Raw genomic sequence first — 19,399 nt, 5'->3', positions numbered from 1 at the left:
GCATGCGTAAGCCGAGCGGAACCCAGATCTCTCACGGACGGAATTCTTTGAAGTGGGTGTCCTGCATTTCCTGTTTTCTCAGAATGGAAATCTGCCCGGACGGAACTCTGTAGTTTGTGTTCGAAAACGTATAATATCAAAATGGCAAAATACGACAGCCAAGGTGTTCCTGTTCTAAGTTTTCATAATCCTGCAGGGATGATTCTTTATCCAGCAGGGCTTTACACTTACGCCATGGGCAATACAAGAGCTCGCGACGTAACAGAGATGTTAGGAACTTCGAAAGAACAACATTTAGACTTGCTCTTGTTGGCTTGCGGTGATGTGAGGAATATTTTGTGTACTGTGTCAGAATTATCTCTGAGAAAATCCCATGAGCGTCCAACAAGTTTAAATTTCCATTTAAACGATTATGATCCGACAGTGGTCGCGCGAAATGCTGTACTTCTCGAAGCCGCTGGTGCGATAAACCCTGATATTCCAGCGGATATAGACTTCTTATGGAATATCTGGTATAACTTGGCGCTGTCAAAATCTCACTTTGACCGACTGCGGAAAATCCTTTCAGAATTGCTGGAGAGGGATTTCGATAGCCGCGAGAGTATTTTGAAATTTCAAAACAACGCCATTCTTCGAGAATGTCGCGATATTTGGAAAGACTGGCTGGATCTGGATCTCGAAGTGAACAGCGTTAAAGAGGACAGAAACAGATTCCTCGAAGAAAAAAGACGAGAATATAACTTCAATCTCGATAAGCAGTGCTTTTTGGTGCTAACGCAAATGATGATGGCCTTTACCGATCTGAAAGCAGTAGACCTGTTGTTGCCGACCGCAGGGAATCCATTTTATACGGAAATAAAGCACTGGTTCTGTGAAGGCTCCACGAGTGATGAGACAGAAAAGACAAATCCAACCTTAATTCGACCATTTATTCACAAGTGGAAGCTGCACTATAGTTCTTGTCCGTTTGAAAGTTATCTGCCATTTGAAAGGTAAGGACCTAGAAGGTTGCTTTGTTTCAGTCGGGAACATGACATGGCTTGTCAGCTGCTTTTCAACAGAACTTTTACAGTTTTCAGTGGTATTCTAATACCCCGTTCACACCAACATGTTTAACATGTTTACACGTGGTTTAACTAAGCAAAGTTAAAAAATAGTTGATCATACCCTTCACGCAACTTAACGACGTAAAACCCTGTTTGATTAAAATATGCTAGCGAGGTGATTTGAAATTTGTCTCAATTCTCAAAATGACTGCAAAGCGTAATCGACAAATTGGAAAACCCTGAACCTCACGTGATATTTAGTTTAACTAGTTTAGTTGGTGTGAAGAGAGCATAAGGCTTAATTTACCCTACAGTTCTTTAGATAGTTGGTACAGAGTTAGTTTATTGTCTTTATTGATACGTAAATCAATATTTACAATGTTGTCTGTGTCGCTAATAATTTCTTAAATAACCCATGTTAAACTGACCGTGGATGGGTAAAGATACCAAGCTGGGTGTGGGGGTAGGGGTTGAGGTTAGTTTTGAACCCAATTTTGAAGAGCTATGTCATTTAAATACCTTCTGGAAACCGCAGTACAACACTGAGCAACAATCGCGGGAAAAATTCGAAGTCCCGGCTGGATCAGCTACAAACTTACTACATACTAAGGCAGCCACTGGAACAGACATTAGAGAGTTTAAGCATGACGTTCACGGCAGACGGCAAACGGCAAAAATAACTTCTGATTTTTTGTTCTTTTCTTCTGATCCTTAAATAAATCACACAAAAATAGAAAAATGTCTCCTACTATTCACCGCGAATATAAATATTTTCACTCTACTGTACAGACAGCTGAAGACAGACGGCAAAAGTTTCATTTTTGCCGTTTGCCGTTTGCCGTAAACGTCATGCTTAACGTCTCTAATAAATTTATCATTTACAGTTTGTTCCAAACATTTGGAAAAATCAGATTAACTTTCGGAATGAATGGAGATAACCATTTTGGAATGTCAACCGTTCTTTAGGCAAGACCTCCAGCGATGTAAAACATTGACTGCCGCTTGCAAGGAAAACTTATCATTGATGGTGAAACGTTTCCAACAGCAGAAGAACGAGTATTTAGAAGATCTGAAGGTTAGTTAACATTTTTACAGTGAAGTTAATGACTTATCTGAAGTGAGGTAAGCTGAACTGAACTGAACAATTCATGAAATAATATGACTATCGGGAGGTTTATTTGGTGCTGATTTTGGTCTCTTTTGGAGATGAACTAACCTCTTACGGGCGTGTTTAAAACATTAAATTGACGAAATGGTACTAGACAATGTGGGACACTGTTAACCCATACAGTTATTGAGAGCTAACCGCCTTCAATTCAGTGCTATTTAGGCTACCCAGTGTGATATTTAGGCTAACTGGAATGATATTTAGGCTAACCGGAGAGATGTTTAGGCTAACTGGAGCACTATTTAGGCTAACAGCAGTGCTATTTAGGCTAACAGCAGTGCTATTTAGGCTAACAACAGTGCTATTTAGGTTAAACAGAACGCTATTTAGGCTAACCTGAGCCCCATTTAGGCTAGCCTGAGCGCCATTTAGGCCAACTGGAGCGCTAGTTTGGCTAACCTGAGCACCATTTAGGCATACCGGAGTGCTATTCAGGCTAACCGGCGCGGAGCGCTAGTTGCCTAACCGGAACGCAATTTGGAATAACTTGAGCCCTATTTAGGCCAACCGGAGCGCTAGTTTGGCTAACTGGAGCGCTATTTAGGTCTATTTAGGTTAACCGTAGTGCCATTTCGTCATTTCGCCATTTCGTGTTTTAAACAAGCCCGCCTCCTACTGCTAGACAATCTTTTGCTTGTCACGCAATCTTTCCTCGACTATGGGGAGGAAAGCTTTCGTGACAAAGCCATAAGGGCATCAGCGTAGGAGACCTAGAGATGAACTGAAAAGAAGTCCTTCAACTTTAACAAATTTGCAATTTTGCGTGTACTGATTTCCACAGGAAATAGCCACTCCAAATCGTACTTACGAGGCGTAGGCGCAGGGTTTGGATGCTAAGCCTTTCTTAGACTACCTTCGGCCAGACGACCACGTGCAATAGACTGCGAGTAGTCTCTCTTTTGCTTGAAAACCCGTGAAGAAGAACACAAAACTAGAGAGCGTGCGAGCGTGATTGTGAGCGTGATATGCGAGTGGCGAGGCCACGAGCTGCTCATGCGATCACTCGTGTTGTGTTCTTTGTATCCTTCTACACGGAATTTCGAGCAAAAGAGAGTCGACTGCTGGCATTATAGACGACCACACTCATCGTATTATAGATACTCCAGGAAAACATTTTATTCATAATTGCATCTCTTTTACTAGGTTACCCTGTGGACTGGCGATGGCCTGAGCCTGTGCACGAGTGGCTTCCCTCCAGACCTGTTATTTGACGTCATCGACACTAGCAATGTCAGTGATCATATTGGTTTGCTGAACGTTCTCGTTTGCTCTTCACCAAGGCTTAAAGTGTACGTTTAATGATTCCCGTGTTTCTGTTTTGCGGAAAAAATGCCGTTTTTTGGCAGATATTTAGAAGACTATACTACGCGGAGATGCGTTTACTTATAAGCCTGCTCTTACTTGATGTAGAAGACACAGTTGACTTAAAACAATAGAGAAGAAAAGGACGAAAAAAGAAACGAAGAAAACAATGAAAACGATAGGTTTGTGACTGAAGCGGTGTTCTGTTGTGACGTTTCCTTTGTCTTGTACGCCAGGAAGGAGCCCATCAGCCCCTCTCCTTAATTATACACGGGCACATCTATCTGCTGTCGATAACGATGTTCTGGTTACAAGCCCCCCAGCCCCCTGGGGTCACGTCTTCCTTCCTTCCTTTCTTCCTCCCTCCCTCTGTCCCTCCCTCCCCCCCTCCCTCCCTCCCTCCCTCTAGTCCCATCCTTCCTCCTCTCCTTCTTTCTTTCCTTCCTTCCGTCCCTCAGTCTCTCCATCCCTCTCTCCAACGCTCCTTACAGATACACTCACACCGTAATGAATGGGAATAGCTATGACTATTTTTGCAAGTCCTTGCATTGAGATTCCTATGAGGTGATAGTTGATGAGGCCGACGGCCGAATCAACTATCACCTCATAAAGATCTAGAACTTTTACAAAACTGGCTTCCTTTCAATATCGAGTCTTAGGGTCGTTTCTGGTCGTTTCTCGTGAGTATCGTTTTTGCGTTTTCCACGTTGTCATCCCTTTCATTACTGCATCAACTGCTAATCGCCCGCGCGGAGGGGAAATCCCAAATGAAAGTGATCAGACGTCATTTGGTACTGCGTATAGCATAAACGTGTCAGAAGGATGTAACACATCTATGAAGTGAAAATAAAGGCAACCATGCCATGAAATCTTTCCGCGCTCGTTTCTTCGAAATCTCCGCCGACCGCCTTCGTGAATGCCACATCAAAATCCCCAAGTTGTTATACCATTATAGATGGATTTTCTGTGATAGATAGATAGATAGATAGATAGATAGATAGATAGATAGATAGATAGATAGATAGATAGATAGATAGATAGACATCTAAAGGTAAAATTTTCAGAGTAGTCCCTTCAGGGAGCCTACAAAGCATCTCTGCTATCAATAGGAGCCCTGAAACTATTACCTAACATAGATTACACAATAATAGGGTATATACTAGACTATGAACTAAGCTTTTCTTAATCATGCCCTTTTGTTTACTAAGGCCCAACAGTTCTCTCCTGCTTACATCAAGCATTTTATGGTGTAATGGCTGTGAAAGTATAGAGAAGTACTACTATAAAAGCGTTGGTGTTCCTGTGCAACTACTCCCAACAGTTCTTGGCTTGAAACTGGCTGTTGATCTCGATCTAGGAAGCAGGTACGTATATTTGAAACTAGACAATTTTCCAACGTTTTGCTTGCCGCGCCTACCAAGGGCTACTTGAAACAAACATTTAAAGACGTTCGCGCTTATTGCTTGTACGTGTTCTTACTGCGGATGCAATTGCGCACGTACCATTATGCATTGAGCGTGCGTGCGTACGTTAAGAGACAAAATGAATAATAATAGTGCTAGTGGCCACTGCTGCTATAACTTTGTATGTATCAAGCGATCTTGGACGTTCGTTTTTATTTTGTTAGATCACTTCCTCTACCGTTTTCCGACGTTTTGCGAAAAAAAACGTCAGTTAGCAGTTTATTTCTTCTTTCCCAGCACACCATCGAATTTTGACAACACTTGCAGTTATTCACGCAGCAGACCTAGTAATATAGCCATGACAAAAGAGTTTGCCCCCCTTGACCCATCTTCAATATTTTAAACTAAAAATCCTTGAAAGCATGCTGCATTTATTGCACCAGTTGATTTTTTAAAATCAAGGCAGTTTTCCACGCGCTCTATATCTGAAACGAAGTCGGTGGAACTAAAATTAACTTCTTAGGAGACAATGGGATTACTAGAAAATAGGTTATTAATTCACAGAAATCATTGTGATGTGTTAAATTTCCTCCACAATATTAGCTGTTTACATCTGGAATTTTCGTTTGTCTTGATACAGTAAACTGCCAGACAGGGTGGAATTTACAGAAGAGATTCTTTGCTGGGTCAAAGCGGACAATACACGGACTATGCTGACAATAGGTTGGATAATATAAAACAAAAATAGCCAAATTATTTTCCAACCAAAAAAGGTCGTTCTTACTAAACAACTACGTTTGCACTTAAACACAATGTGCGTCGTTTGCCACTTCTTTCTTTTTTGTACGAAGGTAAATCTCATTTTAGCTCCCTCTAGGTTAATTCTGTGAGGTAAGATATCAAACACGAAAGACCGTGTTTGACCACATTTCGAAACACCGAGAGGAGAGTTGTAAATACGACGCGCAGCGGAGTATTTTTGACGAACTTCGAAATGTTTAGAAACGTTGTCAAACACTGTCTTTGGTGTTCGATATTTCTTCTCAATCGAAACTTAAACTACGGAGACAACGAGGAAATAAAATCTAAAAATCTATGCTAATTAAGATCAGATATCCAAACACTGCCACGGTCAAGATTTCTTTGCACTAAAAAAATTCTTTTTAAAATTGCGTATGTAACCCCGAGTATGTGGCATCCTTCCTCTGTTGTGTACATCGAGGGTTAAACGGTATTTCCGTTCTTAACTAGCAGTGAGTAATAAACCAACATCTATATAAGATTCCTCTTTGGCAATTTGATATGTTTCCGGTAACACAAAATAATATTGATCATGTTAGTTTGCTTTGCTTTGGAGATGTTCCCCAACAGACCACTTCTGTACAGTTCTTTGAAATGTAACCTAGCCTCTGCATAGAAACGACGTTTGGGTTGACCTTGTGATGGTAGAGACTGGAAACTAGATAGCATGATAACAAGATAATCTACATTTGAAAAGTCAACAAAATCAACTCAAGCCTCGCTTCTGTTCAAGAGCCTGATCACTCAGCGCTGCACTGTATAATGAGCTATTTACACATCTCCTATTACAGATAGAACCAGTGATGTTTTACAAGCCTTGCATCGGCTTGTCGAGCGGTGCTTCAATCTACTCAACTATCACACAGATCAAGTGTCAGGCGTCACTCTATCCTCGCCAATTACCTTTCTTCGAATCATTCATCAGATTCAACCACTTTTCAAAGGAGGAGGTTATGTTGAAATTTTTAATGGCTAAAATTGGTAACGTAGGTAATAATATTATATATAAACTTTTTGGTGGCAAGGGAAGACCAGTTGACCAGTTGGCTAGGACGTGACAACAAATGCCAGAAATTTGCCAAGGATAAAAGTGTTAAAAAGTTGCAACCAGCAGCCCGATACTGAAGAGCAAACTTCACACAGTGCGGCGCCCTGAATGGAAACCCTTTTCCACCATGGAAACTTTAGTGGTATATCTATTCGTATAATAACCATGCATCGATCAAATGTTAATATAAACATTTATCATATGGCTGTGTCTCACAAGGACTGGGAACTAGCGAATTCACGAATTTGATTGGCTGAAATCGATATTGACCGCAGTCTAGATTTTCCCATCTAGACCGGCATCTAGACCGGTTTCATTTTGCGTTGAAAAAGTAGCAAACTAAAATACAAAAATGTTCACCATTTTCTTTTATTTTCTTCTCAATCATTTATTTTAATTATTTATTTATTCATTTATTTATTTTAGCATATCTTAAAACACAATTTTATCTCGTTTATATATAGATATAAATTTTTAGATATCTTTTAACCTTTTTACAATTGTAAATTTAGTTAGCATCGGGCAGGCGAAGAGCCACCCTGTGGATATACTGCCCGAAATGCCATTATTATTATTATTATTAAGCTTGATGACATAAAAAAAAAGTAAAGAAGACGAGCAAATTTCGGCAGGTTTAAGTGAAGCTCATCGCCGTTCGCAAGCATGGTAAGCATACATTTGTGTGCCATTTTTCTTAGGACAATTGTGGGTAATACCTGTTTAGAATTTTCTTTTGTTGGTTTATCGATTAGCCACACAGATATTTGATCTTCTTGAGAGTGAATTACCAGCTGATTTCAAGAAAAAGTATGGTCTCTCTTGGAATTTGTTGAAAGCATCCATTGGGAACGAACGAGGTAGGACAAAATAAAGCGAAGTCTAACGATCAAGTCTATGTACAGTTTTCAAATTTAAGCTCATCAAGTAAAGAGGAAATTAGAAATAAGTTTCACTTTAATCTTCAATTTGCGGGTTTTATTATGGTACTATTTAAGTAAAGAAATATTTACAAACGAAACAGTTTTTATTTGTAGTGCATCCGGTTATACCAGGTGTAGATATGACGCTCAGTATTTGAGTGAAAAAGTATTGTCAATGTTGGTAAAAGGTAAAGATCGAAAGATACTATTTATGTAACGCTGTCGAGTGTTGTACCACGGAATATCCCACGAGTCACTTGTATTTTCTTGGTAAACACACGAGCTTTTAGAAGAGTGTGCATATCAAGAAAATACAATTAAGTGACAAGTGGGATATTCCATGGTAAACCAGGAGAAAGCGTCGCATAACTGTTTTATACCATGCACGGAAAATACAGTAGCCAACAGAATCAATGGAACATATATACGTGCAGTGCACGATGGGAAGGTTAGGTGCATGGAGTACCGTCGAGTATACAAAGCTTTAATAATGATTATAATAATTACAATGATAATAATAATAATAATAATAACAATATTAATAATAATTATTATTATTGTTATTATTAATATTATTATTAATATTATTATTACAGGAAGCTCACTCACCTACCGGTGATATACAGAGAGGTCTTGTTCTTAATATATCATTAGTTACATAAATAAAGGAATAAAATATGTTCCAGAACTAAAATAATGCAGAAAGAAAAAGACATTACATAAACGAGAATGATTCCAAAAATGTACATTTAAAATCCAATATGGTGCACGACTTTCTTAAATCTCTATCTCAATTATTCCAATCTTTGAAAGCTTTCGAATTTCCTGTATTCTGTTTAGCTGTATTTTCTATGGTAGATATGAAGAGAGATATATACCTCTTACTAACCGAGTTCGAGGTCCGTACTGTAAGTTGCGGATCCTCGTTTTTTTCCCCATCGATTTGTGGCCCAAGCGCGAAGAGCGCGGCTCATAAATCGAAGGGGAAAAAACGAGGATCCGTAACTTACAGTAGGGACCGAAGAGACGAGGTTAGTAAGATATTTATTATATCTCTACTGTGTGTCTGACGCGCGTTCGTGAACGATTTCTATTCACACGGAACGGCTTCAAATTTCTGACGCACGTCAAAAGCAAAACGAGCCAATTTGAAATCGTTTTTAAGTCGTTAGCACGCTTTAATACACAATTTAGAGTAAAAGAAATTTTTAAACTTTTACTTGCGATAAAAGCTAAGAACGCTTGGCGATAAATCACGGAACATTTTGGCAATAAAAACAACGTTAAATTTTAGCGGGCCGTACAGGAGAATACGGCTCGCTAAATTGACCAATCACAACGCGCGTACTAACCTAGAGATATAATAATGCGTTCTATTTTCAACAACTATCAACTTTGATACATCTTCCAACTTTGCCATTTTATTTCCCTTGTTTTTAGAGCCCATAGTTGAAATCAAAGCAAGCATTGACATATCGATCGCCTCTTGGTTCAAGGGAACTCCCATACCAATGATTTGCATTGCGAAACAGAGCGATTTTGAAAAGGAGCAGTTACATGTGAGTTAAACCCCGGGGGATGGGAAACTCCCATAAAGAAAGGACGGGGATGCCTGTCAGAAATTTCGAAAAGAAGCCCTAAGAGGTATCAAGATCCAGTTTTGCGGGCGTGGCTTGAAAATGTTTTCTCCTCTAAGAGGTAGCAATTCTAAGACAGCACATTAATTGACATATTCATAATTTTTAATAGCGTTAAAGACGATTGCTTCAAATGCCTTCTACTCGTAAAGTTAATTTCCAAATATCTTCTGTCATATTTTTTTCGGCTCAATACCCTAAGAGGTGGCTCAAAAGTTCCCACGTGCACTGTGGATCTTCTGAGGCTGAACGCCCTAAGAAGTACGAAAACAGCTTTTTTAACATCTAAAAGGCACGACAAGCACTCTTGTCCCCCCCTCCCCCTCCCCCTCCCCCTCTTCCTCTCCCTCCCCCTCCCCCTCTTCCTCTCCCTCCCCCTCCCCCTCCCCCTCTTCCTCCCCCTCCCCCTCCCCCTCTTCCTCCCCCTCCCCCTCCCCCTCTTCCTCTCCCTCCCCCTCCCCCTCTTCCTCTCCCTCCCCCTCCCCCTCTTCCTCCCCCTCCCCCTCCCCCTCTTCCTCCCCCTCCCCCTCTTCCTCCCCGAGAGTTAAACCCTACTCTGCTTTAATGTTTTTGGGATGGAGGGTAAATTCTCCTAAGCTCCCACCTTCTCTGCGCATTTCAAAGAATTTCTGACGATGGTCATGACGTCATAACACGCCAAAATGGCGTCATAGATTTTCAAAACGCCAAAATATTCGTCAAATCAACCATGATTTGAGTGCTAGGACTATCAAGATAGTGGAATTCATTCAAACAATCTATCATTTAAGCCAAACGCTGCACCGAAACATATCGAGTTGACACATGGCTGCCGTGGAAACAAATTAATTGCTTGACTTAGCTTAAGTTGCAAAAATATGAATTCAGCACAAGCAAGTTAATTTTTGTGTTTTGTTCTAAGACGAGGCAAAACTTTAATGTGCATCGTCTCCCATTACTCAAATCTAACTATTCATGTTCATGGATACCGGAGAGTTGTATTTAGAGCATGAATCTAGATTGCTCATGAATATCTAGATGAACTATGAGGAGCCCGCAACATACAAAATCCATCACTTGTGAGTAATGCTGAGGCACAGATTAAAATAGATGGGTCGATTTTTTCCTAAATCCTGACTGACTAGATTTTCTTCCCCTGTTTGCGCCGCTTACTAGTTATACTTCAACATGTATCGTGCAACTGTAACTATGGTAAAAGGAGTTGAGCGCCAACAGCAGTGAGGCAAGTGAACCCTTGAAAACTTCCCCTGAGCCAAAATATCACACAATTAGAAAATGGCCCAGGGAAGATATGCGCGCTAATTGGTGAAAAATCGTACTTCTATTAAGCTATTGGACTTTGAGCTCGAGATTTCTGTCGCGTTATAGTTGACGAGGACGCAGCCCGTGTTGCGCCCATGTCAACTATCACGGATAGAAATCGAGAGCGAATAACCTAACTGTCTCAGTATAAATCTACTAGTCTTTCAAAGCTCTTCACAGACACTTCGAAAACGCCAAGAAGCGGCCGTCATTTTGTTAACAAGCGCACACTGCTAAGCTACTCACTATCTATCTAAGAATAGATAGTGAGTAGCGTAGCTAATCAGAGAACGGCATTTGTGATAGGACGCTAGTAGATTTATACTAAAACTTCATAGAAACACGGTAGATATTTATTTCTTAATTGAAACGAACGGTTTTTTGCATTTCTTTTGTCTCTTTCAAGCGTTTTTTTGGTTTGCCCCTATCCGCTAAACCGACCTTCTCAGCAATTTACAATAGCTTGCGATACGACGTCGACGCCCACACTGTAACATTTCATCTTCGTGAAAAGGACTGGAAAGAGCTGAAGTCAAATTCCTGGATATGGATTTCGTCTAGTTACTTAGTTCCAGTCATAAATTGTAAAGATGTACGCTTTGGAGACGAGATTGTTGAAAGCGTTTCACGGGTCGATCCGGTCGAGAAATTTGGATTGTTCTCAGTCCAAACCTTTACCGTGATAGGATTCAACGAAAAGGACCAAGTAATTAAGGTAACTTTAAACAGTAATTTGATTTCAATTATTGTATATTTGTCCTCAAAAGTAGCGTAAAACATATTTTATAACGTAAGTAGCTCCGTTATCAGGCAAGATTAATAATGGTAATAGGACTGAGTGGAGTTCAATTCGGTCTGTAATCATACGAGTGATTAACAAAATCGGACGACCGCGAAGCGGGAGTCCGATTTGTTAATGACGAGTATGATTACAGACTGAATTGGACGACACAATGTCCTGTTACCAAGCGGGCCTCACACCTCCACCCAACTTTTCTTGGAGTACTTCCCCTCTCCCCGGACTGGCAGCTAACCGTCATCACGTGTTCGACTGAGTGGTCAACTTGTCTTTAGTTCAATGCATGTTTTTTTGTCCTTAATTTATATTATATTTTCTAAACGCTATTCAGACTGCTGACAGTCTCTTTTTCTCAAGAAATTCAGCAAGGGTTATGAGGCGTTCACGATGGCTAAGCTCTCGTGTAAGTGACCCAGCTGCTAGTAGTTTAAACGCTATTCAGTTGAGAGACTCCCGGAAGCACCCATTAACGGTAATGCACGCATACTGTGTAACTGTGTTTACCACTAAAGTATTACGATCGACGTTGGGTTTTTTTTTTTTTTTTTCCTTTTTTCTTTTTTTTTTCTCTAGTTACTTAAAGTCGAAGAAAGCTCATTCAAATACCATGCAGAACTTGAAATATTAGATTCAGCCAGCTGCAAAGCAAAAGCGATGAAGATCACATTTCAGCCAGTGAAATGTCCAACCCGAGTCCAAATTCGCTTTGAGGGAGCAAGAGGGTGGGTATATTATTAATTTAGATTCCCCTGCAGCAAAAATACCATCGAGTCTCCCAATTTAAAGTAAATGTTTTCATTTAGCCCTGACAAATCTAAATTAATAGCATGATTACTCTAAACGCTTTCAGTTAGAATAAGGATACTTCTAAAGGAGCAAAGTCGTTCTCATAATTAATTCTAAGAGTTTCGTCCTTTAGGTCACTTTCAAAAGATAATGGCGTCCCTTAATTTCATCCACCAAATTTCATACGCAAGCTTACCCCTTCAGATATGGACACACCGGCTTTTCCTGTAATAAGAGATCGATTTATTCTTTTTAAAAGAGCTTCAATTGATATAACTTTATTTTCTTGTACTTTTGAGGAGCATTTCACCACCAGGGGGCTTCTCCTGTATTTCCTATCGCATTTACGATTGCAGAGCATTTCCAGGTCGGAGGTTTTCGTTTAATTTACAAAAATTATTTCTGATCCCCACTCAGTCCCTGATAATAAGGAACAGCTTATAATATGTTCACATTTAATTACTGAACTGGAATTAAAAGTGCTTATTAAACTTACATCATCAGCAAGTAACCGAACTTATACATTTTTTTAAGTCATTGTCATTATGATTTCTTCATTCTGACAGCGGCCCGTTCAACATGTACTTTTCATGTTCTGTCGATGAGAAGTCCTCTAAGTTCCAGATCTCGCGCACGCGCGGAAAAGTACTTTGTGACATTCCCAAGAGAGAAGATGGAACAGTCGGGGAGCTTGTGCTGCAGAACCCGGCACCAGTCCCCTTCCACGCTTTGACAGTATGGGATGCTAGGCTGCATGACATTCAGTATGTACAATAAGCGATTTGCATAATGGCGTTATTTGACTACAAGTACCGGAATCCTTCGCTTTTTCTGTTTCTCATGTTAATTAGAGCAATTGTTATTTCTGACCCCCACTGGGGCTTCAAAATTTAACAATAAAGCGAAAAACGAAATGAATTCTGGTAGTTGTAGTCAAGTGACGCTATCGTGCAAATCTGCTATTTAAACACGTTTAACCATTGTAAGCAACATAGGCACTTTTAAACACGTTTAACCGTTGTAAGCAACATATAGGCACTTTTAAAAGGGGTGTGGGATGTTCAAATCCCGCCGAGACCCTTGTTTTGGAGCCCGCCATGTTTTTTAGAATGAGTATAAGTAATCGTACGAATGCGGATGCAGTTAACATTTACATTATAAGTGATATTATTATAAGTGATATTTGAAAATTCTCTCAAAATTTGTTAATAATTTTCTCGCCATCATGACTAAAGCTCCTTTCAACCCTCAGCAAAAATGGGCCAAATATGAGAAAACAGATCTCTTGACTGCTCTTGATGACTCTCAAGATACACCGGAGATGAACTTGGGCAGGTTTAATAGAATTCTATGCGAGCCCAACAAAAGCCCACGAGAGTCAACGAGACTCGTGCAATGAGAACTTTACCGCTTTGTTTTTCCAAACCTACGAAAGGCATAATTTGTTTCTTTGTTTGTTTACTTTCTAGTGTACTTGCCCATTTGTTTGTTTGTTGTCTCCACCTTGTTGGTGGCAGATTGAATGGATCTTTAGGGCGATACGGCGGCCATTTTGAATTCTGTTGTTTCAAATAGCTATTATGAGATGCCCAGGTTGCAAACTGGTAAGTATTGGCCCTCTAAGCATCCCATAATAGCTATTTGAAACAAGAGAATTCAAAATGGCCGCCGTATCTCCGAAAAGGTCCATTGAAGCTAAATTTGAAGATGGCCAGAACCCGTCCATGCCAAAGTGGGCGAACGCTCTAAGTATAGTGTAACCCCGCCTTACCGTCACCTCGTTATTAAGGCCATTTTTTTTTTCCTGGCGGGACACCCATACATTTTCTGATAAAAAAACCCCGTTAATGCGGCCACCCCGTTAATACGGCTGACGACCCCATTCTGAAATTTCAACCTGTATAATCCTTTTTAATTTTACCCCGTTTATACGGCCACTCTAACCAGTTATGTTCATTCTTCCATCGTTAATATTTCGTACACTGATTCAAATTTCAATTCTTTAAAAAAAATTAGATCTGAATTCTGCTTATCAAAGAACAGTTGTTTAGAAGTGCTATTGTGACATATCTGTTAAGACGTCACTCAATTTCGACCAATCATGAAATTTGACCTTACCCCGTTAATACGGCCACCCCGTTAATAAAACGGTATTTCTGGGTCTGGTAGCTCGTTAATACGGCCAAAATTCATGGCCCGTTGGTGACCGTTTTAACGGAGTTCCATTATACAAGAAGGTTAGTTAAATATGCCTGCCGCTTTAATGTTTCTCTGAATTTTTAGAGTAATGCTTTGCAAATTTTGGTTTTCATTTCAGAATCTGCACGAAAATGTTTCGCACCGAGCTCGATTATGAACTGAAACAACGAGACGAAAGAGGCTCGCCGTTTTTTAACCTTAGAGATACTATTTTCCTTATCTTTGAACATCACATTGACAAGCCTAAGGTATGAGTTACAATTAACACGTTAAGCGAGCGCAGTATTACCAGTAGTTATTTATGGATAAAAAAAATTCTACATATTTACCCACGCTCGCTGTCTCAACCATACTTAGCCTGGGGGAGGAGGGGGACTAAATAAATTTACATTGATTAGATAGCCCTAAGACTGCTCTACATGATGATGCCATTTTTGTTGGTCATGACGTCATATGAAGTCAAATGACGTCATCTGACCCGCCATCTTGGATCCGTCATCTTGGATACGCCATCTTGGATTTCACTATTTTCATTAAAAGGTCAAGAAATAACGGACATTGATACAAAATCAAGCCAGAATGCTTCTCGAATGTAAATATTTGTGAATTTCTACAATTTGATATAGAAAACTGGAAAAATAGAGAATAGACCTTTCCTACATTCCAGCAAACAATGGCACCGAGTCGAGGTTAGGGTGGACAAAAATACAGCAAATGTATGAAAATGTCCACCTCAACCTCGCTCTGGTACTATTGTTCGAATGCACTGTAGTGGAATGCGGGAAAGGTCCATTATGTCCAAAAAAGTTGACCTTCGGCCAGACTTTCATGAAAATTGCGGTTGCCATGGCAACGTCAAAAATTATAGACACGCAACTGACATATCAAAATTTTTGCGGAGGATGAATGAACAGCTACTGAAAGTTTCAGCCTCTTAGAGTAAATCGTCTTTTCAAAACTTTAAAAAAACCTTATGGACTTGTTCTTTACATTTTAGAGTTGAAGTTAACTCTAAAAAGTTACAAATAGTTTTAAAAAGTATATTTGATTAACTCATAGCACTTTTTTCCACCAACGTCGCCCCTGGTGTATTGTCTTGATGAGAGAGGAATCATCGAAAAACCATATCAGACACCGGGCAACATGTCAAGGAAGAAGGGCTTTGTTATTGTGGTACAACAGTTGTACAAATGGAAATATTTACCTGTCGCTAAAGTCCTCTTCTGCGATTGTCAACATTTTGCTGACATGCTTCGGAATAAGTCAGAGGGTGCACAAATGGAGCTGATGAGATCATTCTGGTCGGCATCCTGGCTTCATTTAGTTGACAGAATTGTAGCTGATCAACAGGTGAGCGCAATTCCCAGTCTTTTTGTCTTAAAAGAAAGCGGCCCGGGAACATGGCTGCACATGAGCTTCTATAGCAGAAAGGACGAGCTGAACTGGAAGAAATCCTCTCGAGTGTTTGTATTTTCTTACAGTGTAATATTTTGTTGCTCGACATTTGAACACACTACATAAATATGTTGTCTCTTTACTTAGGTCGAGATTCTAAACTTACGATTAATTTTTAATATGAGCTTTCTCAAATTGAAAATATGAATAACAATGAGACAAATGTGAATTAGTAGCTATTAGTAAATGACAGAATTAAGATTTTCTTTTTTACAAGTTGAAAATCATCTCTTGCCTTCCTTTCAACAGGAGAAGAGCTTGATTCGTAAAATGCTGTACACAAATGCAGCCCGAGTTCCTCAAGAAAGGGAATCTGATGTTTGGAAGAATTCCTTCATAACTCTTATGTTTCCAAGGGAAAAACCTTTTGACGTAGCAGGTAAGTCAGATACTTTCCTCCATGTACCAAGTAATTATCTGCGTTAGTCTTTGAGGGTGTATTCCTCATTTTTGTATAATGAAAGTTATTCATTTCAGTATAAAATTAGTTCTAAAGGATACCGTAAACTTACAACAGCATTAACAGTCGAGTTAAGACTGGTACCATGTTTTAAACCGGCGGCTCTTTTAAGTAATATAATCTAAGAAATTCTGAGGTAAACAAGATCCCTTACTGTACCGGTCATGATAACACGACCTTTACTGGTTCTAAATATAAACACTCGAAAAGGCTGTATTGTCTTTCGAAAATGAGTGCGCTTATTATCTAATTGCAGCGAATACCGTCCGAATAACAGTACAAATATACAGCGATATTGTACAGTTATTTGTACAGTAGAAAACCTGTTTGCCGGACAGGTCGGCGCGCGCACGCAAAACTGTCACACTCTCCCTCTTTAATTGATAAATTTATTGACTACAGCAATTGGATAATAAATCTCTTATTAGATGTTTTGGTGTGTAGTATCGCTTTACATTTTTACCCGTTGTTTGTATTCAACTCGTAAAATATACAGCGATACTACACACCAAAACATCTGATAAGATATATGTATCTGACCAGTGTGGTTCGATTTTACCTTTGTGTCGTATGTGGGAACGGAGAGCTGAGGATCATGTGGGTTCTTAATCAAAGTTATTCCATAACATGGGATAGGTTTTTGGTACATTCATCATGCATGTAGTTTTTGAAAAGGGATTTACGAATGACACGTTCTAAGAATAACTGATGTAATTTATGAAATAGTTTTAACAATTACTAATCCGTCGTAAAAATGATGATTTGCTACACATTTGTCAATGCGGTATAATTTAGCTTTAACTGCATGCATTGATATTGCTGACCGAAGTTATACGTCAACTGTAGAAGGAAGAGCAAATACGTAACTTACAGCTATATTTATTATTTAAAAAAATTACACAGTTCACATCTTCCTTCTTTCTTTTGTTACAGGAGCAGCAGGCAGATTTGCAACAAAAATGAAGAACTTCCCATTTAACCCGTTTTTTTCGCCAGAAACTAGCCAATCCAAAGAGAATGTTTCTCCAGAAAGCTTCGTTGAATTCTTGACAGAATTTTTTCAACACCAGAGGGATCGGTCTGATGCGGGGCCGGATCAGGGGTCTTTTTTTGACCCCCCTCGGTGGGCAGCTCCTCTAAGAGAGCCTGAATGCGCCTCTTGTCATTCAAAGACGGAAAATTTGAAGAGGTGCTCTGGTTGTAAGAGAGTATTCTACTGCAGTAAGACGTGCCAGAAAAACCACTGGAAAGAGCACAAACCAGACTGTCAAAGCAGTTGAAATCAAAAACTTGTACTCGACTTAACACGGACGCTGTTTACTTGAGGGTAGCAGAGACATCAGTTACTTTGTTTTCACATTTCTTGAGAGTATGAGCTTTGTTCGTAGCTAGTAAAAATATCCTCTTCTGCGAAAGTACTGATATGGCCCATGCCACTACAAGTTAATACCGCTATTTATTATATTGCTTGTGTTTGTAGCCGATATAACGCCTGCTCAGATTAACTACTTCGAGGGCATTATTTTCTCATAATGCCCAATGGCCGGTTACAGGCCTGCAAAAGCAAAGCAAAAAGCCATATAATAAACAACTTATAGAGCTCGAATTTTCGGTCTTTACGGAAAAATCTCAAACATCGGCCTTGCCGGCAAGGTCTCGGTTTGAGATTTTCCCACGATAATAAGTAGGTAGTTTACAGATCTTTTCAGATTACAATTCGGGTTAGGGTTAGCAAAAGTTGAAAAAAAGTTGCACGAAAGTTGATTTTGTAAACATTTTAGGAATTTCTATGTCATCTGATTTCCAGTTTTTAAAATAATTCTGTGTCATGTATAAATTTTGAATCTTTAACTGAAGATATCAGTTAAATGATGTTATTATCCAATTGCGCTCCAAAGAGCACGAATAACCTGCGAAACAGGTACAAATAACAAATATCACACGATACTCAGTGTTGTGCTTATATGGATGCAATATGTAAGAGGGTTTGTGCGAAAAAAATGAGTCTTCGCATCGAGATTCTTGTACACCGCAGAGAAATAAAGTGTTCGGAAACATTTAGGTTAATTTTGTCCGAAAAAACTTGATTTCCCACGAAAACAATACACCAGCTTTCCATTAGTAATGTGAAAATGTTGCAGCTCACCGCATAAGTTTGGAAAAACAAATAAAGTTAATAACATTGTTTGATTTACACGATCGACGAAATTCCCGCCATTTTTTCAAACTTGGACCCTGACCAGCGGTAAAACATCGAGCGTGCGTATTACGTTTTAACGCTCTGAACTTTCTTGTATTCATGGCGGCCAATTTCAAAATGGTATTTGATTTTTATGGAGCTGTTCATTCCGCAAAGAAACAAGGTATGCACAATTTTCTTTCACCGAAATGTTGTTTAACTCTCTATGAGGAAGAAGAAGAAGAATGGCAACGGAAGCCGTTTTTGGGCTAAAATTATCTCGTGTCGACTCGCCTTCTGAACTTCCTTGTTTGTAAATAATACTTGACAGGATATATTGAACAAAATCGCTCAAATGATGACATCGAAACACAACTTAGCGATAAAAAGCAACACCAAACAGTTTCGTGAACTTTGTTTCGTGATTTCGACATTATTTATTGACAGAAAGTTTCAGTTCTAAATTTAATACAATACAAACTCTTATTATTGATATGCAAAAATTATAAATGGGTTACCCATGGTTTTAACAGTTTAATTGTTTCAGAAAAAAATTCACTCGCTTCAGTCAGTCGATTGTTGGTGAACATTTTGTAGTAATTCCTCTAACCATTATAAACAAAATTGTAAAAGTTGTAAACATTGAAAACAAAATGGCTGTGTCTTCGCGGCCGCCATTGGGAATCTCAAACCCGATGAGATTCTCATCTATTAAAAACTAGACGCTTCAAGAGCGTTTACTTTATTGCACGTATTGAACACAAAAACAAACGAATCGGAATATTTAATGTAAGAGTTAAGCCCAGATATTTTCTCTTCAAGTTTCGTTGAGTATCCTATTTATCCAATTGCATATTGTTTGCCTCACCTTCAAAGTTCTGTTTATGAAGATTC

General features: G+C 39.3%; 1 protein-coding gene across 1 annotated transcript; it reads left to right on the top strand.

The window, feature by feature from the left end:
• The first annotated feature begins 76 nt into the window (after positions 1-76).
• LOC110064501 (uncharacterized) lies at positions 77-18,393 on the top strand. Its single transcript, XM_089286853.1, has 15 exons — positions 77-992; positions 2,013-2,121; positions 3,358-3,503; positions 4,725-4,880; positions 5,560-5,642; positions 6,512-6,670; positions 7,521-7,625; positions 9,129-9,247; positions 11,034-11,342; positions 12,000-12,148; positions 12,779-12,976; positions 14,530-14,659; positions 15,471-15,761; positions 16,116-16,245; positions 17,260-18,393. Exons 1-15 carry the CDS (start codon positions 142-144, stop codon positions 17,604-17,606), a joined length of 3,282 nt encoding a protein of 1,093 aa, XP_089142979.1. The 5' UTR covers positions 77-141; the 3' UTR covers positions 17,607-18,393.
• The last annotated feature ends 1,006 nt before the right edge of the window (positions 18,394-19,399 follow it).

Source organism: Orbicella faveolata, unplaced genomic scaffold (assembly GCF_042242905.1).
Source record: "Orbicella faveolata isolate gen_17 unplaced genomic scaffold, um_ofav_v1 contig_14, whole genome shotgun sequence".
Lineage (NCBI taxonomy): Eukaryota > Metazoa > Cnidaria > Anthozoa > Scleractinia > Merulinidae > Orbicella > Orbicella faveolata.
This window is presented reverse-complemented; position numbering and strand designations above follow the sequence as displayed.